This window comes from Letharia columbiana (genome assembly GCF_014066305.1).
Source record: "Letharia columbiana isolate WasteWater2 chromosome Unknown Sc0000028_s0, whole genome shotgun sequence".
Lineage (NCBI taxonomy): Eukaryota > Fungi > Ascomycota > Lecanoromycetes > Lecanorales > Parmeliaceae > Letharia > Letharia columbiana.
In genome coordinates this window covers 140,101-167,029 of record NW_023501070.1, presented here as the reverse complement: position 1 = coordinate 167,029, position 26,929 = coordinate 140,101, and the positions used below count along the sequence as shown (strand labels likewise).

The 26,929-nt window shown below is 49.9% G+C and overlaps 8 protein-coding genes across 8 annotated transcripts; all 8 read right to left on the bottom strand.

Annotated features, from left to right (window-relative positions):
• Positions 1–3,069: 3,069 nt before the first annotated feature.
• HO173_008138 (uncharacterized protein) lies at positions 3,070–4,485 on the bottom strand (the record flags this gene model as incomplete). Its single annotated transcript, XM_037310038.1, has 1 exon — positions 3,070–4,485. One exon carries the CDS (start codon positions 4,483–4,485, stop codon positions 3,070–3,072), a length of 1,416 nt encoding a protein of 471 aa, XP_037162998.1.
• Positions 4,486–6,093: 1,608 nt separating this feature from the next.
• Positions 6,094–7,512, bottom strand: HO173_008137 (uncharacterized protein; the record flags this gene model as incomplete). Its single annotated transcript, XM_037310037.1, has 2 exons — positions 6,094–6,178; positions 6,239–7,512. 2 exons carry the CDS (start codon positions 7,510–7,512, stop codon positions 6,094–6,096), a joined length of 1,359 nt encoding a protein of 452 aa, XP_037162997.1.
• Positions 7,513–10,120: 2,608 nt separating this feature from the next.
• HO173_008136 (uncharacterized protein) lies at positions 10,121–10,447 on the bottom strand (the record flags this gene model as incomplete). Its single annotated transcript, XM_037310036.1, has 1 exon — positions 10,121–10,447. One exon carries the CDS (start codon positions 10,445–10,447, stop codon positions 10,121–10,123), a length of 327 nt encoding a protein of 108 aa, XP_037162996.1.
• Positions 10,448–11,352: 905 nt separating this feature from the next.
• Positions 11,353–13,113, bottom strand: HO173_008135 (uncharacterized protein; the record flags this gene model as incomplete). The annotated part of the gene is made up of 3 exons (XM_037310035.1): positions 11,353–11,697; positions 11,755–12,876; positions 12,922–13,113. The coding sequence occupies 3 exons, from the start codon at positions 13,111–13,113 to the stop codon at positions 11,353–11,355; spliced, it is 1,659 nt and encodes a 552-aa protein (XP_037162995.1).
• A 625-nt stretch (positions 13,114–13,738) lies between these two features.
• On the bottom strand, positions 13,739–16,135 carry HO173_008134 (uncharacterized protein; the record flags this gene model as incomplete). The annotated part of the gene is made up of 8 exons (XM_037310034.1): positions 13,739–14,025; positions 14,107–14,366; positions 14,433–14,678; positions 14,729–15,289; positions 15,340–15,686; positions 15,738–15,879; positions 15,929–16,040; positions 16,096–16,135. The coding sequence occupies 8 exons, from the start codon at positions 16,133–16,135 to the stop codon at positions 13,739–13,741; spliced, it is 1,995 nt and encodes a 664-aa protein (XP_037162994.1).
• Positions 16,136–18,545: 2,410 nt separating this feature from the next.
• Positions 18,546–19,641, bottom strand: HO173_008133 (uncharacterized protein; the record flags this gene model as incomplete). The annotated part of the gene is made up of 3 exons (XM_037310033.1): positions 18,546–19,116; positions 19,342–19,355; positions 19,408–19,641. The coding sequence occupies 3 exons, from the start codon at positions 19,639–19,641 to the stop codon at positions 18,546–18,548; spliced, it is 819 nt and encodes a 272-aa protein (XP_037162993.1).
• A 2,286-nt stretch (positions 19,642–21,927) lies between these two features.
• On the bottom strand, positions 21,928–23,911 carry HO173_008132 (uncharacterized protein; the record flags this gene model as incomplete). The annotated part of the gene is made up of 4 exons (XM_037310032.1): positions 21,928–23,043; positions 23,097–23,243; positions 23,295–23,768; positions 23,852–23,911. 4 exons carry the CDS (start codon positions 23,909–23,911, stop codon positions 21,928–21,930), a joined length of 1,797 nt encoding a protein of 598 aa, XP_037162992.1.
• Positions 23,912–25,590: 1,679 nt separating this feature from the next.
• On the bottom strand, positions 25,591–26,721 carry HO173_008131 (uncharacterized protein; the record flags this gene model as incomplete). The annotated part of the gene is made up of 1 exon (XM_037310031.1): positions 25,591–26,721. One exon carries the CDS (start codon positions 26,719–26,721, stop codon positions 25,591–25,593), a length of 1,131 nt encoding a protein of 376 aa, XP_037162991.1.
• Positions 26,722–26,929: the final 208 nt, after the last annotated feature.

Below are 26,929 nucleotides of genomic sequence, written 5' to 3'. Positions count from 1 at the left end.
TATAAAACCCATTATATTCTTTATATAATTAATCCGAAGGCTTAATTCGCTATATAGCTGATCGAACTACTACGCGTATACAGCTACGTTATCACTTAATAAAAAGAATTACGAAGAAATCGTTTAAGTAATAAAGCACTACTTCTTATAGAAGAATAGCGATTAAGATTTAAATAAGGGCCTTTACGAAGAGATCGAATAGAAATAGTGATATACGTAGTTCGAATAATAGGTATCGTTCTTTCCAATAGCGTTTATCGCAGTTGAAATCAAGTAGCTATTAATTCGATATAGCGACGAGTATATATCTAAAGACGTCTCTAAGATCTCTTTTAACGAATTAGGCCCTTAGGCCTTTCTATAGTAATATTACTACTACGTTATCGTATATAATATATTCTAATACGCCCTACTCCGCCTAAATATCGTTATTAATTAAGTAGCTATATAGGAATAAGAGGTTATAAATCCGTCTCCAACCTTTATCGTATTTCGATATTAATTCGAGTGGCGAATAGACGTAATAGGGCTCGTTTTAAGAGTTAACCTCGGTTAAGCGATACTATTAAAGCTATTTTTAAAGGTTCGCTAATAGTATTTAGAGTGCTTAACGTGCTGATAAATGATTTTAATTATAATAGATTAAGATAGGGCCTCGAAAACCTATCTTAGCGCCCTTTCGAAGAATAGCCGAAATAGTTTTAGCAAATATTAAATCCGGGTAATCGTTTAACCATTTAAATCAATTATCAATTATTAACAATTCTTAGTAGGGCAAATCCGGGTCTAGTAGGTTGTATAGCGCGTACAAGAACCCCTTAGATATGCACTATAGCGACCATAGTACCTACGAGTACCTTAGGAGTTATTCTAGCCTGATAATACGATTACCCAGTAGCAATTAATTGAAGGTACTCACCGCTGAGTTATAGACTTTAAAGTACTTATCTAACGAGTAATTTTATTAATAGATCGAATAGATATATAAGTAGAGGTAGCGCTCGCGAAAACAGCTACCTCTATTAAAATTTCTGCAAATTATAGGTTCTCTAACTGCAACGAGCTTATTGAGGCTAGGCGCACCGGCATTTGGCTTGCTATTACCTGTATAAGTCCCTCTGGGCACGAGAAGGTCCTTATAGCTCTAATCGTTCGCTTTCTAGACCTTAAGATCGTCTTAATCACCCTAAATGCGTATAGTAATAAAGACGAGATGGTAAGCGAGGATAAAGTTAAATTTATAGGTAAGGGGCAGCCGTAATAGGCGAATAGTATACATATAAAGAATCTTATTTAAGTCTTTCTTTACGCTTATATAAATAAAGCGACCGACGGCTATCGAGTATATAAGAAAGTAATATATTATATAATTATAGCTATTAATATTCTTATCCTCTTTAATCGAGATAGTATATATATAAGCCAGCTTAGCGAAGTTTTTAGTCTTAAAAGTTCCGAAGAAGATTTACTTAAAGTACTTAACGTTTATACTTCGAAATCTTTTAGTAATACTAAGAAAGGGCTTCTTACCTTTTAAATAACGAAATAAAATCTCTCTTCTTTCCTTCTAATCCGACTTAGAGTTAAACGAGTTTAAATCCAATATATCCGAGTGACGATAACGATAATTACGGCTGTGGCGGTAGTAATAACAACGTGACTTATAAACCCGACCCTTATAACGATAGCGGTAATTTCGCTCCTCTTAGATCTTAAATAGCTAGACTATTAATTCCGTAAGATCTACTTTAGGCCCTCTAATAGGCGAAGGCGTTTTATCGATCTCGTCCGAAGTAATAATCCTCGATAGCGTTCCAGGTATAACGATCTCGTCGCGGAGGAAAATATTTTAGCCTTAATAGCCTTTTTAGCCTTAAGGGCCTTAAAGGCTTTATTAGCGGCGTTAAAGATCTTTTTAGTAATCTTAAAGACGGGTGTAACTCGTATAGCCGCTTTTTGGACCTGGTAGTAGTAGCGGGAGCTATTATAAAGTATATAAGAGTATAGAGTATATTTATAATAGTTGAATAAAGACTAATATATATAGACTCAACTACGAAAAGAAGAAGAAAAATAATATAGCTCTGACAGAGACGAAATCGAATAAAGAGCCGTTGACAAATGCAAAACAGGTGGCTATATAGCTCGTACTGGACACCTGTCCCCAACCCCTTGCCGGGGTACCAACAGGGGTACCAACAAGGGTACCAATAGCCACCAACGCTATGGCCTCATAATGGACCCACTAACCCACAGTCCCACTGTTGCGAATACATTCAGAGTTTTTTTGATTGACCACCAGGTTCTATTGTCTCCTGTGCTTGGTTCATAATCCAGAACCCTCCCACCAACCCTGACGCCATTACCATGACCATAACCATGGACATCGCTCTCTAGATTCTCTCACCAAACTCATGTTCACGCCGTCCAGTTCACTCCGGCCAAAGAGTGACTCCCCACCACCATATCAGCAGGCGCTACAAACGCTATCCCAGCGGATACATTCAGCAGAACCCTTCCATCCTAAGCATCTATGACGTTCGCTTCGTGAAAGAGCTGGATGCACTTGAGGACGAGAGGTGACCGAGGTTCAATGAGAGCTATATGGAAATCAGTATGGTCGGCGATCGTGTCGGAGGTCCAAGTGAAGAGATAGGATAGGCGAGTTGTCAGATCTAGTTGGTGGTAGAGTGCTGGAATGTGCGTAAATTGGCCAAAACCAGGTGGACATAAAGACTAAATCCAAATCGACCACTGCCCGATGACTTCAACCCTTGGATAAGAAATTGCGTCTTTCGCAAGCTTGAAATGGTACATGGTTGAGGTCTCAGGCCTTGCTAGCCGTGTACCTCCGTCTGTTCTTCCGCATGACATGCTTAAAATAAATCCACGTATTGAAGAATTTTCCTCGATCCTGCAGATCCAAGCCCTTCACTGATTCCCAAATCTGACATCCTGCTGTTGTAGCAGCTCAATTTATCTCACCTGCGTCTCCAAGTGTCTCATGCTCACCATGCGAGTTGAACGAGAGACCTGGTATCGTCCTGGCGCTCCAAATGTTGTATTCTCTCATGCGTCTCTAGCGTCCCAATGCGAATTTGCAAGTGCCAACACATTTATGCGTGGTGCATGGTGGAGAAATCTCTCTATAGCCATAGCTGCTGAAAGGCCTTCTTCGGTAGGCTTGAGCGCTAGGAACTCAAGCTGCGGAAAAAGCACAGGACCATTACTTTCAAGTAGCCGCAGGTTGAAAGACTTCCCTTCAAAACGACATTCTTTCAAATTGGCGCAACCATTTCCAAGGATTTCTAATGCTCGGTACGTAAGACTTGTTTTGGGTGTGAGGTTGAGGCAGCTCAATCCGGGAAGCAAGGTTACGAAGTCTTGAATTACGTCGTCGGTGATATTGGTGGTATCACCACCATCCACTTCGCAAAGCCGACTGTGCATCACTTTGAGATCTTGCAATTGTGGGCAGCTTTTGGCAAGTGCGAGGAGACATTCTGGGGGAAAGTTAGACTTCGCATCAAAGTGAGGGTAATCAAAGTCAAGCGAAAGATTGACGAGACTGGTACATGAGCAGATGTCGAATACTGTCTTGCTAGCGGCGTCAACCAAGCGCAGGTCCAAATCCGTGAGGCTGGTTAGATAATGGCTGAGTTGACTGAAGGCTTTGCTCTCCGACCAGCATCGCAGGTAGACAAGCTCGGGCAACGGCTGGTCTACCATATCTTGCATCCCGTTGATGAAGCTCAGCTTCAGAACTGGGTATAAGCAGAGTGCGGCCAGATTTGGTCGTGAAGCGAGGTGAACAAACACCTCGTCAGATATGATCTCTTCCCTGCTGTCAATAAGACAAATACTTGTCAGAGAAGGCATACCATTCAAGAATTGCAGAAGGTCATCTGTGGTACACCGGCCGTGCTGGTTGTCTATCCACAGACTTCGAAGAGCAGGACATCGTTCTTGTATCTGCTCCATTAAGAACTTTGACATGGGCAATCCGCATGGTTCAAACGTCCGTAAGTTGGGCTGTAGGTATTTCAAGAATACTTGCTCGTCCTTGCCGCCCGGTTGTTCCGTCCGTAATCGGTTCAAGCGTGGAAACCGTAGGGACCGTAACTTCATTTGATTTTTGTATGCATCATCCTCATTCTCAAAGTACCGAAGATACAGGGACGATATCTTGTCTGCGTAGTATTGGAGCCTTTCGGCGTCTTCGATGCGGGCGAGAGCCAGAATTGGAGGGTCCACACGCCATAGCAGTGTCGTGGCTTCATCTGCCCACAGCTTATTGACCTGCAGAGCTGCGAACAGAGCTTTGGCATTGTCCAGCTGCTCCAGAATAGCAGCCACAATTTCAGGCAGCCCCACGGCATGAGAGCATGCTGGTGACATCGTTATGTGGAGGCCTATCACTTCTGGGGTCTTCCGCCGTGGGTACCGAAAGAGGGAATTTGAGAGAAAGTTGGTAATGGTCTCCATAGAGTTGGTTCAGGAAGGGGTTTGTCGATTTTTTAATCAGGGTGAACTCTTCGGCGATTTTTTGCGGATCCGAGGGTATTGGCGGCAAATTTGGAAAGTGACTGAGATTGGGCGTGAAGGACTGAGGCCGAATGAGAGGAGCCGCGAGGATCAAATGTGGTGGTCTTTGATTGCGGATGGCTTCATCTAAATCATCTGAGTAGAAGGAGCATAAGCATCATTCTTGGTAGGTGCAGTGTGAATTTGGCTGTTTGAAGTTTGGGAAGGAGGCAGAGTGAGCGTCTCACGTTGAACCGCCCAAGCCTAATACAACGCTAGTCTACGTTTGGACTCGCGCTATTTACGCGCTTGAAAGAGATTTGGTGCCACGATGGATTACTATAAGAGGAACTACTAAGGAAGGACTCGGCGGTGCTCTCGCATGTATATACGTTTGGACCTTCGACCCATTTTCCCATCATCATGCTTGATCGCCCCTTCTACACAGATAGGCGTGTTGCAACTACCATATCAAAAAGAGCTGTGCCGAGCGCCCACCGCCGGCAAAGACGTGTCAGTTGTCTCTATACGAACGATTGAAGATGGCGACTCTGCAATGCCAACATTATCAAAGAGTATACAGCGTACACTTTACTTCTACAGTCTCAGCCAGATCGTGCTTTAGCGCTTGTAAGACTTTGCTGCCAGAGCGAACAGTATCTCAGGCATGATAATGACAAAGGTGTTAGCATACCTACGTGTTACGAGTGGTATGTGTAGTATATCAAGTATAGAAACATGAAAGCGCGTTTGTTTACCCGTGAGAAGAGAATTCGAGAGGTGCAGCGACTTGAACGCTGTTTGGTAAGCATAGAAGATGAAAGAGGTGCGTTTGTGCAGAAAAAACTTATGAGGAAAGAGAGACAAATTGTTCCCTTTATCCTTGGGCGTAATGACATCTATGATGTCGAATGTGGGGGCACTACTCCAGAAAATTATAGAGCGCGGAGGTTACTACGCAAAATGTAGTAGAGTGGAGGGGGGTTTTTCTGCAGAAGAAGAGACGTACAAACAGACGTAGAGCATCTGAGTGAGTGAGCAGCGCCAAATGGTGCAAGAAGAACAAGTGGAGTTGATTCTCTTCATAGAGATAGTAATTACTCAACACGCAATGATGGATGAAGAAGATTGCATCTCTTGATCTTCGAAAAATCCTTGAATATCATAAAGTCATCTCCATCGCCGGAAATTGAACGTCTCTCCAAGACTTCCCAAGGGACGCACGGATCGCCAAGAAAGTGCATTGTGCCTTTGCATCGCGGCATAGACACCGTCACTTGCTGGCCATCTCGTGCCCATGTCCGCTTTCGACATCGATCAAACACGCTGAGAGACGAAATCGAAGACAAGAAAGCGCAATTGCAACGATACCAGGTGAGACGAGTGAGCCTAGGAGTCCTCCACGACTAACTAGTAAGTCCAAATATCAATTCAAGTTTTGCCTCGCACTTTCCGAAACTTCTTCAACTCTTGCAATCCACTCCTCGTCGCCTGTAGGCTCTTCAAGTGTGGATTTTATACCTCATCGAGTAGGTCTACGTTCTCGGCAGTATTTCCCGGTTGCCGACACTAAGAAGGCAACTCAGGGCGCTTCTTCCTCAGCTCTCCCCTCGTCTTTTTTAGCGGCGGAGACGTCTGCTCTAGCTCTGTGCATCTGTACTCTTGTTAGCTGGCGTCATTCGTAATGGGCTGAGTACCCAAAGATTTGTCTGACCTTCCCGGACTAAATAGCCATTCCGTCAATGTTTTGTCCTTGACTGTACTGCCTCTCTCCAAGTCTTCCCTGATCTTGACCAGGTATCCGATAGCTTCTCTCACCTCCGATGTGGGCTTAACGCATTGCTTGAAAGCTCTTAGCATGACTTTGCAGTCAACGAGAGAGCTCAGACTCGAGCAGATGTGGGCTTTGTCATCAGAGCGTCCACAGAATGCGCAAAACCCTCGTTTGCTGTTCTCCCAGAAGCATTCCACCAACCGGATATCGTACTCCGCAAGTGCGTGGAAAGCTTCGTATGAGAGGATACCACCGAGCGAAGTGATAGCCTTGCTGATTTCGCTGCGTATATTGTTTGTAACCAGCAGTTGCCGCTTCTTTTCTTTCATGCATGGAGGATTGTGCGTACACTTCACAGGAAAGTTGAAGCATCCATTGCGGCCGCAGTTAATAGGCCCGCTCTCCACCGTAAAATGCCTCCAGTTGCAGCAAGTCCAATTGCCGCAGAGGTGGCTTAGGTGCCAGGATTTGTTGATAAACCCGTCCATCTGGTCATCTGTCAGCTGTTGGCGAACGACCAGAGCTACAATCCCCCAATCGACGGTTAGCCTGTGGAACCCATGATCGTCACTCCAATTGAAACCGAAGGGGATCGCCCTTACAGGCTTCCCATTGCACTGTGGTGGCGTAGGATGCAGTCGACAGTCGTCATTCGATCCAGACATGTCCAGGAGCTGGTAGATATCAGAGAGATACTTCTTCGTCGCTGCTTTCATGCCTTCAGTTGGAGTATGGATGAAGAAATGCTTCCGCTCCACGACGGTCATAGAGTCTGTTTTGAGGTTTCGTGTAGTCTTTCGCGTAGCGCTGTCCGAATCTTCATCGGCGGTGTGATGTGCAGGAGGATCATGCCACATGCGCCGTAGGTCGAGTTGGGATTTCTTGTAGCAGCCATTGGCTTCTTGATCGGACGGCAAGACACCGAATTTCCCGCTATCGCTCAGTGCCTGTGTCTCATGACCTGAAACGTAGACTGCCGTAGTAGCTGGCCATACTGGATCCTCTAGCACTCGGACTTCAAGTAAGTTTTCCGATTTACTGTACTGCGTGGATGGAAGGTGAGGAACTTCATTGTATTTTGAGCGCTTTCGTTTTCCGATAGTCGAATTGAAAGTGGTCGCTGATCCGAAGTCCTCCCCAACGAGCTTCCTTTTCAAGATTCCACTGGAGCCGTCGAAGCTCCCTGGGATTGACACAAAAGGTTGCCTGAACATGTTGGCCTTCGTGCCAGAGTAAGAAGCCACAGCGTAGGTCAGTAACACATATAGGGGTGGAAATTGTAGAGGCGTGTCTGGGAGCAAGTGTGAGGACGTAAGATGAGCGCGAGCTAACTGTGAGAGGTTGTTGGATAATTCTAGGAATGCAAACGGCAGAAGAAAGAATCTGATTCGAGTAGTATCCGAAAGTAGAAATCTGATCTATTCGTGAGCTTTCATACAATACTTTGACGGGGTTTAATGGGTGCAGGGAGACTCACCTGCGTGCTGGCACCAATCAACCGTACGCTAAAGGCAGCGCTGCACCAAAGTGGCGCCGGAGAGAGGAGAGGTGAACTGAATCTAGAATGTCCCAAAGGATAGCTCAGAGACAGATGAGCTATACCAAAGATAGCAAACAGGGACTGTCAATGACAAAGAGAAGTCGAATCGAGCTAAAGAAACGAGTAGCAAGGGCAGATGGACCTCTGAAGGTCTCTGAAGGCCAACCCAATCAGAGAATGAGACGAAGAATAGCCTCAGTTCTGCATGATGGGAAATGAGAAGTGTCCAAGAAGCAGGAACTAATGGAAATGTCACGAGTAGAAGTAAGGACATTTGCCAAGGTGAAGAAATGTCCAACAGCAGGAAGCATTCCGCGCACCGTAACATTTAGACGGGAGACCGTCACATTAGATCCTTTTCGTTCAAGCAACGGCCGGGGCCCCAGACGATAATCCGCAGAGACCTGCTTCCAGCGAAGTAATTAGTGTGTCTCCATGACAGAAGCTGGCATCGGAGCCGAACAGTCCGTATTGAGTGCCCCAAGAGAAGCTCATCATCTTGCATCCATAGACCCAGAGAAGCCAACGTGGTCACGCCCAAGAGATTGCCCGTAGCAATGACGTGGACCCTTCAATATATGGCCCTTCACGCTCATTGTAATACGGCACGACACTGGACGTCTTTGGCGCGAGCCTCGTGGCCGCCTGCTTTGCTTTGGGCTGATTCTTAAATCATCGAGGCATAGCTGCAGGCTGTTTGAAACACAGAAAGTCGTACCGGAACCCCCACGCCTTCGATCGACCGCACCTTTCGATATCACCACAGACGCTAGCATCTCCGGACAATGTCGGCATAACAATATCACTCCTCCCCAATCCCAAATCTTCCACCATTCCTCGTCTTCAATCACCCCAGCGCACCGCGAACACATCCCTCAAACCCGTCAACACACTTCCTTCTGAATCGAATACATCTCCCCTTACCGGTGACGCCGCCGTTCCCTCTCACGTATACGCTTTGCAGCACACACGCCATGTCCAAGGCGAAAAGGATTCCCCGCGCGCACGGCACGAAGCTACCCTCGATACCCAGCCTACTCACTCGTCCAGGCAAGGAGACAGGGCTCACTCTTCCGCAATCTCAATTCCAGTCCAGCGATGCTATACGCCTTAAAGAGCAGGGGTAGGTAAACCCGGACCCTTTCCCTCTTTTGCCCGCCCGTTCGCTCGTTCGCGAACTCCCTTCCTTCCTTCCTCCCAACTACCCAACTACCCAACTGCAAACCCCGTCGCCCGCACCACCGATGATGGAAACACTCAATACGGGACAGGACGGGAGTAACAGCGTCCCGGATTTGATGTTTACGACTCGACGGTACCTCCGACTCGATCCCTGACAAAGTTACCGCAGCCATGCACCGTTCATGCATCCGTGTTGCACGGGAAAGAAAGTGGTCTCGTTGTGTGGATGAGCTGGGTGGTGATGAGCAATACCAAGTGGGGCGCTTGAAAGAGAGAGGGAGGGAGGGAGGGAGGTTACAACGTGACGTGTTGGCGTCGAGTAGCCGGGCAAAAGAGAGCGAGGGATATAGATAGACCACGGGCAGGTCCACCTACGCACGGCTGTGTAGTACATATGCATCGAAAGAGGGCACTGGCGAACCATCGCTGCGATCGGATTGGAGCGGCGAAGTTTGGATATCTATCGTGTTTGAAGAACCACCTGGGCGCGGCGACGGAGAGCTGTCGTTGTCGAGTAAAGTGGAGTATGCACGCTGCTATCCCAAGTTTAGAAGCATGCACTGATTCATCCATTTAAGTCGTTTGGCCATTACTATTATCATTACTATTACCATCACCATCACTACACGGGACCGTACCCCTCGCTCGCATCCCTCTACCTGCGTCTCCATCCCGCTAACACCCCAGTCCTCTCCCCCCACGAATCCCCACACCCTCCAACCCCCCAAAACACCGCCCCCTCAACCAACCAATCAATCATACTCCCAAACCCCCACCCCCCCATACTCCACCCCCCCGGCCTCAAACGCCAAACACCCCGTCTTCCCCCCCCGCTTGAGATCCGCATACACCAACCACGGCCCCTTCCCGTCGCCGCCCCCGCTCTCCGCCGCGACCGGACAGGCGAGCCAGCCCTTCGACGGCGTCCCCGCGAAGGTGAAGGATCGGGCGTCGCGGTCGTAGGCGAAGCCGGCCGGGTAGGCGGTCGAGGCGGCGACGTCTTTTTCTTCTTCGTGGGCGGCGGTGAAGGAGAGGGTGCCGTCTTTGGCGACGTAGATGGATTGGCCGAAGGGGACGTGGGTGTCCTGGATGGGTTGGGGTTAGAAGAGGGATGGTGGGGAGGTCAGTGGGGTAGGGGGGGCTAAGGTGGGTGGGCTTGCCAGAGTGGCGTATCCGTCGCCTGATACCACCACGGCTGTCTCGGTCTCTGTTGGGCAGTCCATTTTCGGCTCTGCGGGACAGGATGAGGAGGTTGCTTTGCCGAGCCAGAAGTGGCCGTCGTTGGCGTTCAAAGTGGACAGGTGGATTGGGAAACCGAGTCTCAGGGCGCGGAGGACGAAGGGAGTGCTTGAGTTGGACTGGAGGGGGGAAACGAGGATGGCGGAGGAGAGGAAGGGAAGGAGAGCGAGGACAACGATGGGGTACATGATTGTGGGGATGGAGTGGCTAGCTGCTGTTGTAGGTGAATGGTAAGAGAAGGCAGCAAGATGTTGGCGAACATGATGGCAGTTTATATATCTCGCTGGCGGGTGGCAAATCACTCTTGTACGTAGCACGGCCACAACAACGCACGTGGGAGCTTGGGAACTGTATCTAGATTTACATGTCTCGGCAACGGCCTCACGGCAAATGTCGATATAGGACGTCGGGAAGCATGGGTGGGAAGGTGAAGAATGTTAATCGGTGCCTTGCGGGCCTAGATGCTTCCTGAATCCCCTGGAAAGACTGATGCGAATCTGAATTGCCATGTCTCGGCAGCGGCCTCAACACAAATGTCGACATAGGACGTCATTCCAGCCGTTCAGTGGGGTAGATGCTTCGGCCTCATGGTCCGTGGAGAAACGACGGTTAAGATGGTGTAAGGGATATCTTCTCGGGGTCTGTTTGGAATGTGGGTCACACAACAGCGAAGTCTGAGCGCTGCCGGATCGAAACAGTCCTCTCTTCGCCATTACTTTTCGTCACGGAACCTGCGTCGAATCTTCCAAAACGAGTACTGTCGAATAGCTTAGGATATCTCCTTATATCTTTGAGTATACGGAGTATCGAGTTCGAGCGGCGCCAAATCGGTTGCTAAAAGGTCACGTATGACGGGTAAACCGACGAATGCTATTGGATGTCGATGTCCAAGGATGCGATTAATTCCTCATTTCTATATGGGAAAGTCCAAGTGTGATATAACGTCAAATCGGATGTTTGGCGACGTGGACAGTGAGAGACCAAGTACGTTCGAAGATCTCTCGTTCCCAATTCACAAAGAATCGTGACCACACAACGTAGATAGATTGCGCCCAGGAAACTTTAGCTTACGACATGTTGACTCTTCACACCATCATTCGACTTTTGTAAACCATATCTTATCATCGCCCATCTCTGGCTGCAGCCCCAAACCTAGCTCTTTCACCGCCCCATTCTCCCCAAGCCGAAACTCGGCTTTTGAGACCATATCGCGCATAGGTTCGTAGTCGCCCGGCTGCCTTGTCTCTTCGAGGATTCGGATGTAAATCACAAAATATTCGCCGCTGGCGTGTGTAAAATCGATTGAGACGGGTCCACTCAACATATATGAGTCAGTGTGGAGTATCTCTTTATGGTTCGCCCCTGCCATATGCAGGCTCGGATCAAGGTTGGTTTTGGTGATGAGTGTAAAATTGGGATAACCAAGGTGCGTGTATCTCTGATGATAAGTTAGCTTCTACCACGGTGTACTCTTGGGACGTGCATAGAGTCGTACCCCGGTATAATGACTCAAAGACAAAGTCAGTGGAATAGCATTATCTCCCAGGGGTGCATCCGCATATAGGTGTTTTGTAGGATCCCTAAGAACCTCTGTTGCATTCCGAAGGTCCCAGTCGATGGTAGCACTCCAGGAGAGCCGCTCACTCTGCGGTGTCCCAAGCAGATCGTCAAGCAATTGGTAGGACAGGATCTGGTGAGTGATCTTGCCACCTTCCATATCGTTGGCCATAATAGTAAACCCCCAATTTCTTCGTGGTAGGTAAGCCATCATGGTTGCGAAACCGCCGAGGCTACCAGTATGCCATAACATAACCTCTCCACGATAGTTGCTAATGAACCAGCCCAGCGCATATCCGTGGACGACTCTGAGTCCTGTGTTTTGGATGCCAAAGGCAGGTATATTGATCCGCGGAAAGCGCAGGGAGTTATGTGCAGCCTGGGAGAGTGGAGCAGCCATAGTCATCATACACCGGAGCCACTTGGCGTAGTCTAGTACATTGGATATTATTGCACCAGCTCCAGAGACAGCATCCGAATCCATGTAAGATACGCTGCGATATTCCTGGGTTCGATTAAGCCATACGTATCCTCGAGCTAGGGTAGCGTTGCCGGTATACGTAGCTGCTTTAGAATCCGATAGCGAAAAGAAGGTATCCTTCATGCCCAAAGGCTCCCATATGCGATCCCGGAGGATGTTACTCAGCCAGTTGCTTGTATAAGTCTCAATGAAGTGTGTGATAGTGATGTACATCAGGTTGCAGTATTGCCATTTTGTGCGTGGCTCAGCCGTCATCCGCAGATGACGAAGCTTCCGTACTGCATCGCGAACTGTAGTATTAAGGGTCCCCCAACTCAGGTCATGGTCAGGCATGCCGGTTCGATGGGAGAGAGCATCCTCGAGGGTAACGTGTGAAGTGGCCCACTCGTCGGGCAACACGAAGTCTTCGCGAATGAGGGAGGAAAGAGGAGTCTGCCATGTCAGAGGATTGCTGGAATTGGCAGTGTCGTCGATGAGAAGGGAGACAGCTGCGGCGGTGAAGGACTTTGTCGTCGAGCCTGTGTAGAAGAGGGTGGAAGGTGTGACCTTCTCGTCAGGGAAGGTCGCGATGCCGTAGCCCTGTGACTTTTAGTGGGCCTGTTGCCTGAGCCGTTGAGAGCATACTTTGCTGAACGTCTTATCGCCAGCTACCACAGCAGCGGAGATGCCTGGAGTATGCCAGTAGTCCAGAGTATCTGTGACGAGCTTATCGAAGTCTGGGGTGAACGGGGAAGCGTCGGGAGCAGTCAATGGGATCTGGTCGGCACCAGACAAGGCGGAGAGGCTGAAAAAGAAGGCTCTTTTGGGGAGCAACATTTTCAAAGTGGGTTCCCAAATAGGCGAGCAAAACCGTGGGCCAGGTGGTTCAGATAACAGGGTCAACAATTGTAACTTTGTGCAGACATGGAAGACGGAGCGATGGCCACACTTTTTGTAAGTGGTAATGGACTCTGGGTCGTCAGCCTATTTGGCTCCTATTTGGCCAGTGAGCGAGCCATTGAGCGATCTTTGCTCGAAAAGTCCACCCAAAGTAACCAAGCTCAATGCGAGGTTGATCCTGCCGTTGCTCGCTGGGTATGGAGATTGGAGATTGGAGATAACTGGGTATGGAGATTGGAGATTGGAGATACATAGCAATAGAATACCAGGCTAGCAGCGGGATCTCCGTTACAACACTAGTGGTGAAATACGATTAGCGTCTCTTGGCAAAGTATGCATGAAGAAGAGATGGGATACGACGAGAACAACTATCCATAAGTACGCCTTATTAAATACCGTTCAGATCGCAGCCGAGCAAATTCGTTAGAGAAGGTCTCCACATGGCATTTGAGGTACCAAACAATCAAACCAATTTTCCATCCTCAAGCCATGACCCATCACTCAAACAAAGCCTCATGTCGCAAACCATTCCATCACGACCCGCGAGCTCTCACGTCCACCATCACAGTCTCGCTCTCCCCGTGGTCTCGTACGTCCCCTGATGCCACACCGGCACCTCCATCTTCAGCGCGTCGCCACTGTACCCGAGGTCCTCCGCGATCAGCATAGCCGCCTTCTCGCCAATCAGCAGCGCCGTGCTGTAAGTGTTGCAGCCGACGTTGTCGGGGCAGATGGACAGGTCGGCGCATTTGAGGCCTTTGACGCCGTGCACGTTGAGGCGTTCGTCCAGGACGCCGTGTTTGACGATGGAGTTGCCTTCGCGGGGGGCCATGGAGCACGTGCCGAGACCTGGTGAAGGGGTGATCAGCTTACGTATTTGGATTGTGGGACTGTGAATAGGTCAGGCATGGAGAGGAAAGGGAGGCTCACTGTGCCAAGTAGTCTCCACGTGGCGTTTGACCCACTCTTCAACCGCCGCAATGTCCTCTTTGGTGTACTTGAGATCTTCTCTGATATTGGCCGTCTGGCTGCTCGTGACGAAGCTGTCCGTGGGCGCTTTGCCAGGCTTGGTGTGGATGGACCAGCTACCGTGCTGGATGCCTGCTGAGAGGTGGTTGGGGCCGCCGTAAGCCTTGGTGTCTTGAAGGTTCAGGTCTTCGGAGCGGGCTGGGGAGTCGTAGCCGAAGAATCTGTGGTGCGGATCAGGTCTTAGCAAGAGCATGAACGAAAAGGAGAAAAGACGAGCGATGACTTACGGATGCTTATCAGTGACCTCTCCAGCATACGCGTCCATACGGCGAGCTGTCTCTCGGGACTTAATGTAGCCCCAGACCATGGGTGCCATATCACGCTCGTCGTTCATGAAGCCGGCGTCGAAGTCTGGAGCATCGTATGGATCAGGCGAGAGGATGTGCGTGCTGCCGCGCGAGAATGGATATTCCAAGAAGTGGAACATGGAGAAGAATTTGCCCTGCGGCATGAGCATGTGATCTCCGAAGAAGCTGCGTCGCATTAGCTTGAGACTGTCCGGCTGTTGGGAAGATAGACTGACCCAGAGATGACGGAGTAATGCATGACAGGCTTGTCAGGCTTGTGCTTGAAGTAGCTGTCCCAGCCGGGACGGAATTCCTTCATGTAGTCCTGAGACAGCTCCTCCTCGGTAGGTCTGACCTTGACGCCGGCTTCGATGCCATTAGTGGCAAGCGGACCCGTGCCATTAAGTTGCCACTGGTCATAGACCTTCTTTTGCGTCTCGGGATCACCTCTGATAAAGTCATCGAAGCTCTCAGTGTCAGGCTTGGCACGGTAGGCCGAGAAGGTAAGGTAGTGGTCTTGGAAGTTGAGACCAACGCCGGGCAAGTCAACTTGGCATTTCACGCCGGCTTTCTGGAGTTTCTGGGGGTCTCCAATGCCAGATCGCTGGAGCACCAACGGTGTGCTGAGAGTGCCGCAGGAGATGACGATCTGCTTGCGGGCTTTGATGACTTTTTCCTGTACCTGGTTTGCATCAAGCTGCTTCATGGGCACCGTGCGGATCGCTGTGGCACGGCCATTTTCGATAATGACTCTGTCGATCTTGGTGTTGCACATCAAGTAGAGGTTGTCATGGTTCCTATTCTTCACAGTCAGCGAACTGTTTGGCATGAGCAGGGCCTGGTTCACCTCATGTTCGAATGGATGTATCCATGGGCTGAGTCCGAACGACGGCCCGTGTCCCTATTGATCCATTTGAGCCAATGTTCACCACCGTGCCCGGTCGTCAGGTCCTCCAGATCGTCGGTGGTGGGGATGCCCTGTGATTCAGTGGCACGTAGAAAGTCCCATGCAATTGGGTACGTATAGTTGCCAAATGAGACCTTGATAGGACCCTCAAAACCATGAATGTCACGATTATTACAGGAACGCTGGTACGTCTCATGCTTTTTCATCAGTGGAATGAGTTCCTTGGTCTTCCATCCCTCGGCCTGGAAGTCATCATAGTCGGAGGCACTAGCTCGTGTGTACATCATCTGTGCGCAAGTTAGCATCGGCCGCTCCGCTAATGTTCTGGGGCAGCCCACGAAATTGATACTAGATCCGCCGCCGAGGATGTTGGCACATGGCACAATAGCCCTACGTCCACCCAACCATTTGGAAGGTCTCGAGTGGTAGAAAGAAGCGGTCTTTGAGTCGAGCTTCATGTTTTTGGGGTATATGCCAGGCCTATGTGGATCAGTCACGCATCCCATGCGAATGCTAAGAAAAAGCGTACATTGGAACCCATGGATTGTTGAGGTTGTTCTCTCCTCCCTCGATCAACAAGACCTTGAGGTTCCTGTCGAGGGCCGCCAGTCGACCAGCGACGACACACCCGCACGAGCCTCCTATAGAAGTTGTCAGCCTCTATCCAAGTCCTGCCACTGACTACGTCGATCTTACCTCCGGCCACGATAATGTCAACCTCATCTGGGATCGTCATGTTGAGTAATGGTATTCAGTGATACCGGTGTAAGAGTCTAATGGATCGGTTCGTCCTCGTTGGTTATTCAGGAAAAGGAGCAGGCTTCGAAAGGAGTGAGAGGAGTATCATATATGACACTCTCGGACGTGGAGAAGCCCCACCTTCGGCCATATGGATTTGCGGAGAGATGAGCACCTTGCATAAGCTCTGACCAACCCCGCGAAGCCTCGTCAGCCTGGATTGGCATCTCACATTTCAATGCAGTGCATTTGGCAAAGTTAGATTGTGGGGTTCTCCGCGTCCAAACCGACAGTGTCCGATTATAGTAAGAAGCGTGCGAGTGCTGCAAGACTAGCATGGTTCCAAACCCATCTAGGCAGGCCCGACTCGAAGATGCTGGGAATGTTCAAAGAAGCACGATTGGAGGGGTTTGTAACTCTGTCAGGCATTGGCCAATGAGGGAAGAGCTTGGTATTGGTAGTGGATGGAGGAAAGGACGCGTCGATCATATTAGCAACGTGGAGAGGGTTAACAAGTTACAAGCAGAATAAAGTCGGCAAAACAGGAGCATATGCATGGCATCAAAGACGGAGGAGGATGCCGCACGAATAATAATAGGTGAAGAACACTTCCCCGCATTGAATCCAACGTCTCGAATCCTGGGGAAGTGGGGTAGGGTTGAAGGAAGTTCTAGGACTTTGGCGAAGATCTTCTTGTTGCATGGCAAAATATCCGAAAAGTAAGAGAGCATTGACTTTCAAGGCAACTGGTACCAACCTCCGCTTCTCCACCAGGTCAATCGGCTCAGGGTAAGAATAGAGGCTGGCTCCTTGAGAAAAGGCCCTCATCTTCGACAACCAAAGGTACGAGCTGCCGCCACGATTCCTTCGTCTGCTTCGCGGAAACGCCAATCCAACCCGGAGGATGCTAGACCACTACGGTCATTTCAAGTCCTTTTGAGGAGCGTATCCCGGAGCCCGACTCGAGTACTTCGGAGGAGAAAGGCGTTTCGTCAAGTGTCAGAAAGCGGGGCAAGGGGGAAATACGGCACGGCAGCTAGCGAAGCGGTTTTTGCGGGGAAAATCATCTACCTTACAGTACCTTCTTACCCCCAACCCCTTTCTTTGTGAATTTGGTGATCCCACGCCTCGGAAAGAATCGTCCGAGTGGGGCCGACGTGACGGTGCTGGCTGCGTACGTAGAGTATGAATTATTATCATCATCATTATTGTAGAAAATCACAAAAGTGCACTCAGAGAATCCCGCTCAGGCCGACTCGATGCGAAGAGCCAGCCAGCCAGCCATCTAATTAGCCGGCTTAGACCCCAGCTTCCCCCCTATCTCGCAAGAATGTCATGTCCCCACCATGGCAACTGGGCCCGTCTTCGACCCGCTCGAGTCGCTGCGACGGGCCTCGCCCACGAACCGGCACCTCTTCGCCGTTACGTGCTCGCACCTGCGAATACTTCCGGACCGGAGTGAGGGTTTTCGTATTCGTACTGTGAGAGAGGATGAGTGTGTATTCGTACTGTGGAGAGAGGATGAGGGTATTCGAAAGAGCTGGATGGATTTGAGGGGAGTAGGCTTTGATGCTGTTGCGCGCGGATAGGGTGGGATGGGTCGGTAGGTAGGTAGGTAGGTTTTTTGGTTAAGTCCCTCGGCGAGAGGCTACGGATGACGCATGCGGCTCGCTCGTGTTCTTCAGAGTCTGGTATGATATAAATTGAGGTGTGTCTAATGACTTTTCAAGTACAAGGGTGGGTATGTGATGATGGGACGCACGGAGCGTGTGTGATAGATATTGATAAGTGGCAGGGAAATCTACCCATTGAACCCGCTTCACTCCCCCCTCTTCACGTATACAGGCCAACCACTCGGCGAAGTGACAAACAGCCCCCCGGCCCCCCCGTTTTTTTCTTCCCGTTCGTCGTAGCCGAGACCGAACTGGGACGATCCCGTCCGATTCGATCGCGGCCTTGAGTGGAAAGGGAACAAGTCAGAGGCACACGGGAATCGGGAATCTCTCCGTTCGCTTCACGGTCGCGGCGTCACCGAGCCAGCGCTTTGGGTTGTAATTGTTGCTTGAAATTGGAGAGGGTACGCCAGGTGTATGGGACTGGGGGGGGGGGGGGGAAAAAAAAAAAAGAGGGGGGGGGGGGGGGGGGGGTTTTGGGGGGGGGGGGGGGGGGGGGGGGGGGGGGGGGGCCCCCCCCCCGCCGGGGGGGGGGGGAGAGGGGGGGGCTTTTTTTTTTTTTTTTTTTTTTTTTTCCCCGGGGGGGGGGGCCCCTTTTTTTCCCCCCTCCCCATTGAAAGGGGGGCGCCTGGGTAGAGACGAAGAGACTCTTTAATCTACTGGAAATCAGCCCACCGTTTAGAACCTCCGGACTCAGATATTAATGGCCCATACGCAAGCTTGAAGATACGGCAACTACAGCGCCCCGGCGTTCGAGACCACCGGAGACAGTAGCCCTGCCGCTTGAGCGGTGTCGACTTCTTCGCGCAGGCGTCGCAGATGGACGGGGTTTTCTTTCAGCAAGTAGTAAAAGGAAGCCTGCGGGACCGATCCCACCGTGTCGCCACCGGCGCCCAGATTGCTCATAGCGCCGCACAGGACATCTTTCTCGGTCATGCGATGGGGATATCGCGCCTGCTGGCCCATCCATTGCTCCGTCATGTCAGCTCTGGCTTCGGTGTTCTTCTCGCGTGCAGCTATGGCGTTCAGGGTCGTGTTGAAGGTGTGCTCTTTGGGTTGGAAAATCAAGCCAGCGGAGAATGGGATTGCCGAGGAGGAGGGTGTGTAGCCAGTGCGCGTACGCGGTCGACGTGACGTAGAGGGCCAGGCCGGAGTTGTTCTCGATTGAGTTTCCGATGTCGCGGCCTCGGTCGAGGAAGCCGACGCGCGTGGAGAACGTGACTTCGCCCATGATGTCCCACGTGAGAAAGTGGAGCTAGAGGCCGAGTTCAAAAGGCTTCTTCTGCTGGCTGAGCTCGTCGAGGCGCTGTTCCAGCAGCTGGATTGTCTTGTCCATGAACGGTTCGCTTTTCATCACGCTTGAGCCCGAAAAAGCCAGATGCCAGGTTGCTGCGCATTATTGCGTATCTCTTCGGATCGCACTCGGACATGAGGCTATTGTCGGTACTGTTGGGTACTGCGAAGAGTTTGTACCAGTTTGATTTCCACAGTGGGGCCGCAAGCATCTGTAGAGCTTCTGGGTGGTCGATACTGACTTCGTTGTAGCTGACGCGCACAAAGGGTCCTGACGACATCAGCAGCGAGTGCGATGAATGACGATAGGTATCATGCCGTGTTCTCTGTGGAGGCGAGCCAGTTTCTCATTGAAACGGCCCCTACAAATCTCCCAGAGCTGGAAGCAGGTGCCCAAAACAGGACCGGGTATATCGCTGATGACGGAGAAATAGCGCTGTCGGATGAGAATGAACAAGACAAGTAAAGCCAGCCTGTAGATCACAAGCTGCACGAAGCTCATATCGCCCAGCACCGGTATAACGACCGTAGTGGCCATACGAGAGATGGTTCAGAATCACAATCAGGCGGTCCAGTGTAGACCTTTACGTATTTGCCCCCCATCTCGATCAGGTATCTGGGAAGAGCTGCCCTTTTATCGTGTTCGCATTTCATTACCAACGATTGATGAGCGATATACGATCGTCGTTATATATCTAATCAAGACAGAAGAGAATAGTAACACAAAAATAAACCTGTCAAGAAGAAATCCAAGCTTATTTTTCCTCGGCGTAAGGTAATCTTCAACCATCGAATTTCGACATGGCGAATAACATTCGATATCTATCACCATTGATGTACTTTAGACAACCCACCTATAGGATTCAAACTCTGTACAGTAATCCCATAGCATATACGCCAATTATCTCCGCATCCCCCTCCCCCCTCCCCCTCCCCCCTCCCCTTCTCCCACTCGATACATTCAAATTTCCACCCAACAATCGCACTCGGAACCCCAAAAAACTCTCACCTGTAATATGCAAAGCGCTTGATATCGCGAACCCGGGTATCCTCTGACAGTCGGAATCGATGGAAGTATTGTAGTGAATAGATCGACTGGGACGAAAGACCCGGGACGTCAATGCCAAGAGAGAGTCTTTCTCTTCTCTTCTGTTTTCCTTTCCGTTTTCTCTCTCTTTTCTTTTCTTTTCTTTTCTTTTCTTTTCTTTTCTTCTGTCCGTTTTCCTTTTCCGTTTTCTCTTTTCTTTTCTCTTCTCTTCTCTTCTTTTCTTTTTTTCTTTTCCTTTTCTCTTTCTTTTCCTTTTCTCTCTCTTTTCTCTTTCTTTTCCTTTTTCTCTCTCTTCTCTCTTTTCATTTTTCTCTCTCTTTCCTCTCTCTTTTCTCTTTTCTCTTCTTTCTCTCTCTTTCCTTTTCTCTCCCTCTTTCCTTTCCCCCCCTAACCCCAAACCCCTCAAACAACACCGACCTCCCAAACAACACTGACCGGTACCCAAGCCACGGATCGACCCCCAGGCCCCCAATCCGGCCGACCACTCCACCCAAATGGTGGAAAAATATATTTCAAATGTAGAACCCATCCTTACCTATGATCTTATGTGGCAAGGGAATATCAATATCGACATGATATCCATAGAACTGAATCAGCGACGGATAATCCCTCGTGACATCGTTCCGTCAATATTTTCTTAATGCTCGCAAACAGTGAGGCCATACAGAAACGACGCATGCACAAGTAGATATGTAGATATATAGATATATGATTAAAATTAAACATATCCAACACTAAGGGCAGCCAAGACCTTTCTAAACATGCAAACAAATAGCCCAGAAAGATCCCCTAGCGCACAGAAATCCCATGTCTAAGCGATATGCCCTGGAGTGAAAAAACAAGCGTGTGGGTGGGAGGGAGAACAATGATACCTATGGCTCTGAAAGAGAATAATTCGAATAAAGAGCTCTACTAACTACGAATATTTATAAATTTGTCTAGCTATACTGTTTAAAAGCGTATATTAACTCTATACTCTACGTATCTAGTTAATAATTTATAAAAAAACAAAAAGAGATTAATATTGATGTTCTTTTTTAGAACGACCGCACCCGCGTTAGATCGAAAATAAGAAATAAGGTGAGTTTAACTGAAATGGCAACTCCGATGATCTATTGGCACAGCCACTTAGCGTAGCACCATTGTAAGTCTTGAGATTGAAACACCAAAATGATATGTATGGCTCTGAAAGAGAACGATTCGAATGAAGAGCCCATTACTGGTGCAGTGGCTATACAAATAGTACTCGCTATGGCCACCTGTCGCATATTGATGGAACGGTTGATCAAACAACCACCAACGCTATGGCCTTATAATGGACCCACTAACCTATAGTCCCACGTTGCGACTATCATATAATTTGGCAAGGGAATATCGATATCGACATGACATCCATGGAACTACATCGGCGACGGATGATATCGTCGTGACATCGTTCCGTCAATATTGTCATACTGAGATCGGAACACCCCTCCAAATCAACGCCACGAGGCTGGAGACGTGGGTACCGTACGTCAAATTACGCTCAGCGGGCTTCGAGTGCTGGAACTGCCTCGGCTGCTTGTTCTCTATGGCCGGTGTGTACCTACAGTGTGAAGGATTCGGAGGAGATGATTACGGGTAGGGAATTGGATCTGAGTGAGATTTCCGTTCGGTGATATATAGATATTGTAATAGTACACCTCGCAGGGTATCGATTTCCCGCCAAGACAACACCATCCTACCGTACATTCGCCTGATAATATCGCGACAATTGTACGCCAATGGTCGCTTTCGCTAGATACGCTGATGCAAGATAGATTCCGGAGGGTCTGGTGGGCTGGTTAGCGTCGACCGGGGGTGTGGATGGAAGATGATGAGACGGGGGCGTACCCCTCGGGACGGTGGACAGGACGTCGTGGCGGTAGTGGCGCCGGGTCTACCCGGAAACGCCGGGGGGGGGAGGCTCGGCCGTTTTATACGTAACGGCCTACTGGTCGAAAGCTCATCGTAGGTTGCCAGAAAGAATTCGTGGATAAGGTTATACTGGTGAGCATTAGGCAAAGAGCAGCGAATGTTGGAAAGAAGATTTATGCCGCTGCAGCGAAGTTCCCGCATCGATCTCACGTACCTCTCGGCCAATTTTTTATGGTTCGATTTGACCCATTTCTGCTCCGGACTCGGGTTGCTCCTCAACATACCAAGCGCTGTGCGCAATGCGAAGAAGGCCCTTTGCGGTCCTAGCAAGCCCATGTTGAAGTTTAAACAATAAGGCATCGATCGCACGATAAGCGTCGCAAAATCTTTACGTTGAACGAAGTTGTACTGATGCGATAGCCGTTGCGCCTTGGCGGTTACTTCATCGGGAGTCGAAGCCGGATCGGAGTTGTCCGGTACCTGATCGAGACCGGTAGAAATCGAGTCGACAGTATCGAGGGATACGACACTTTGTCTGCGGGAGTTGGATGAGAGGATGGTGGAGCATGTCGTCGCTATGGTGTTGCTAATTGTGATCTTGAGAGCCCAGAATGTGACTGTCGTGCTGGCGATGGACAGATTTGTAAAAGAGAGCCGGGTTTGTCCCTTTGGGCCAAGGTTTGAGCTGGGGGAGTCGGAACGAATTATCGTTGGCGTCGGCCAGTGTGATGATGATGGGGTCCGGATGAGGAACTCTTCGTACCAGATGTCAAGATCAGTGTCCATGCCGAGGCATCGTTGGAGGAAGTAGAACTGGGTTGAGTCGTTGGCGGATGAGAGATCCGCCTTATCTATTTCCTCCAGGAGAGAGGCTAGGACGAGGCCTTTGTCGTAAATTGATGGGTGGAGGCTGTTCGATGTTTCGTCCCAGTCTTGTGCTAGCCACTTCGGGGTCGCTAGGACGGATGCTCTACGGTCTTGTAGACATGTTATCATCTAAGGAGAATTATTATTTTTAGACATGTGAATAGGCGTTGAAGTAGACTTGCCAATGAAGCACGGAACTCCTCCAGGAGTGCTCGGCCCAACGGAGAGCGATGCTTTTGAGGGCCCCGCAACGACACCAGTGCTTCTAAACCAGTCATGTGCTTTCTCCATGCTTCCATGGACGTCACGAGCGACTCGGATTCGAACAGCTTTGCCATGTCAGCACTTGGCCACATCGAATCAGGCCAGCTCTCACTCACCTCATGAAGTGCCAGGACGTAACCCGCCGCAAATGTTTCATCTTGCCCCACAGCATGATCGGACCTCAGAGCCTTTTGCAGCTGGTGCAAGGCACGAACATAGCACGATTGCCCTTGCAGAGCCAGCCTATCGTCCTGATTCATCCGACCCAGCCTAGTAATGGTCAACGCCTTGAGCGACAGCTGCAAGGCGTCTGTGTCTGGCGGGCTGGGGGAAGATATGACTTGTTGAAGCCAGCCGCAGGGGGAGCCATCAGAAACGCTCTCGTCGGTGGAGGGGATGTACCTCTCCCAGAAGAGAGATATGATCTGATTGTCAAAGGCATTGGCGCCGTTGGGCTGGAAGACGATACGGGTATCGGCGGTCTGTTTGACAGACGTCTCGGCGATTCTTTGCCGCCAGTCTCTGACGTATCCCTCACACTTCCTTCCAGTATTGGTGCAGCGGGCGCAACATGGGGTCTTGAGATCGCACTAGGGTACTCTTCTTTTCAGCGCGTTGGATCTCGGAGACAGAAAGTCAAAGGAGGTTGGGAAGTGGGAATTAGATTGCTTACGCGGACTTTCCGTCTTCTGCAAGTGGTGCAGCCTTTGGAAGTGCCGGGGATTCCAACCATGTTGGGTAGGCGCGCTTGGCCTCGCACTCTCGAATTTCGATACGAACGTAATAATTAATATTCGAGAAATATTAAAGTAGCTTTGAGGGAGTTGGTAACTCTTTAGACGCGTCCTCTACCGTCGCTACCAAACCAACAGGGGAAAAGCGCCCAGGGTCGGACCGACTTTCTTCTTGGGTTCCCGTTCTATGGTTGGAAGTAAGTTGAAAGTAAGATGGATAAGAAGCTTCAATGGATAAGGAGCACGATAGATATCAAAAGCTTCTGAACTTCTTCGTGATGACAATGTCGAGTATGAGCTTCAGATGGAACATATAAAATTTCGCACGCATCATAGATTTCATCCATCAGGTTTAATAATAAAGGGAATTCTGGTGGGGGCGGGAAGCTGTGCCACATGCCCACATTTTGCCCCCATTTCCACCATTCGCAACCTCTCCGAATGTCGGTATTCGCCAGGTGTATGGCTCGAGAGGTCCTCTGCTGGTCGCTCCTTCCGTGCTTCATTGCTTCAAGCCACCGCCCGTTTGCTCCTGCGCTACTCCCCTCGAGCTCCCTGCCCGGTCCTGCTCCCTCACGCTCAGGACCGGCCTGTGAGTCTTCCTCTCCGCGCACAGCTGGCCTTGCCCCAGATGAGACCATATTTACATAGATCTCTCATCGTCCTCTTCCCTTTGACCGTCTTTCTACTTCTTCACCCCCACAAGCCCTTGTTGGTCGCTCCACCCGCGATTCTTCCTCTCTTCGCACGCTCTCTCTCGTACTTCCATTGCGCAACCAGCACCGACACCATGGCAAGTCGCAAGAAAAGTACAACAAAGGTATGGGTAGAAGTTGAAGTATAAGCGGTAGGCGCAGACATAGAAATCAGTGGGATAGATGGTGCCAAAGAAGGAGGGTACCGGAAGGCCCCCAATAACGGTGGCCGTTAGTCACAGTAGTATAATTCATGAGCCTTGAGAGGGTGTCTGGCCATGAAAATGATGAAACACCACTGAATCTTGGCGGGACGCCTTACCTCGATCCGACCACATTTGAGAACCTGGGATTTGTGTTTTGTGGTCTAGCTGTTTACAGTTTAGCGTCAAAAGGCCTGACTCTAGAGACATTGTGAACAGTTGGTCGCTATGGCTACGGTAGCTCTACGTTGTATAGCTTACTTGGCTTGGTGGGCTACATAAGGTAGCCTGCAGCTGCTCCCATAGAAATCAATATCCTTCCTCCACACTACGAATGCTCTTCTTGTTCCACCATATTTCTAGCACTCACCCTACCTTACAGAACCGGAGTCGCTTTGGCTGAGATGTTTTGGTCCTCGGATCCGACAGTCTTGGAAACTTTTCCTATTCTAGAGCAGATGTTATGGGTACGCGTTTTTGAATGGAAACGTATTGAAGTTTCATCTGAGACGCTCATTTCGTTAATACATATCATCGGATCATGATCCCACATCCACATCCGTCTGAGTTGACAACTTAAACACTGGTCTCCGTTCCGAGGTACTGCAGATTGCAACTCTGATCATCCTCCAGAGCTGAGAATTATGGGGTTATTTCCTCACGAGAGTTGAAGTTTGTGTCTTTTTCGAGCTGAGGAGTTTTCCGACCCCAAACTAAGAAATGAAAGAAAGGTGTGGCTAGTAAGCAGCCATCAAGGGCTGGCTATGTGATTTTCTCTATTCATAGCTTACTCTCTACAATCTTCGCTACACCATCATACAACGGCCCTGACTCCGACTTTGTTGCCGTCTTCGCCACCACGGATACCTGGTCACTACCAACATTGTAATCCTTGAGCCTACTCTCCAGGCCCAAATCCTTAACGAGCTTCTCGATGGCATCGGCCACCTTGAGGGCATCTTTTTTATCGTCTCCACTTTTGCTCTGTCCAATGTATGGTAATGCTCTGGCAACCTGAGCTGCATCTTCTGGGTTCTCCGCCTTCAGCCGTACAACGCCGGCCAGTGAAATACAAGACGTAATACCGTGGGGTATGCCGTAAGGCGACCCAAGAGCATAACCCATCGCGTGACTGAGCCCTAGACCACCCCCCATATCCAGTCCTATGGGAAAGAGCGAGTTGAAGGATGCCAGTTGTAGCCTTGTGATGTAGTCCTCATTCTTTGGCTCCGCCTTGGACTTGGGAAGGTAGGTGAAAAGTCCCTCGATCGCGCTCAGAACCAACGATTTCGCAGGGGCCTCTGCAGCTTTTGGGTGATATAAAAGTTCTACCGCGTGGTCCAGCGATCGTATACCCGTAGATAGCCAGAGCCTTTGCGGGGTCTCCAACGCGAATTTTGCATCGTAGATGATGACGTTCGGTACCAGCTCCGGACCTCCAACGCCAGTCTTTTTGCCATCCGCCGCCGTGTATCCTGCACCCATCGTACACTCGGCCGCGCTCAGCGTCGTAGGTATGGCGATGTGATAGAGATATTTGTTCGATTTCTCATGAGTCCTGTAGGAGATGGCTTTGGCTGAGTCAATGGGGCTGCCGCCTCCAATGCTAATGATGGTATCGATGGAAGAGTCTTTCTGCACCGCATCTGTTGCCTCATCCAGCTGTGCCACTGGAGCATGCTGCTTGATATTGGAGAAGGTGCCTGCATGGTGCTTCGAGGTCAGGAGCTTCTCGACTTGCTGGATGAGGGGTGTTTTGGTGGCGAGTGAGGAGCCGGTGATGATAAACGCTTTGGAGGATGATGAGGGTAGGCAGGAGACTAGATTGTCGTGAACTGAGGAAGGGCCATAGTACAGGCGTTCAAGGTGGGTTGGCTTCCAGAGGCCTGAGGGAGGGTTTGACCGGGTCATGGTGGATATGGAGTGCTGAGGAATGGGTTTGAATAGATTGTTCCAGTAGTACCCTGCAAGACATGCTCGTCTTCGGAACATAAAAGAGTATTCATGACGGAAAGGCACAGTTAGTCAGATCTGCATAATCCTGACACTGACAGTGACGTATTTGGGTGTGCCCACTCTCGGTACTCTATCCTTAGCCGGAGAAACGGGTTGCCAAGCC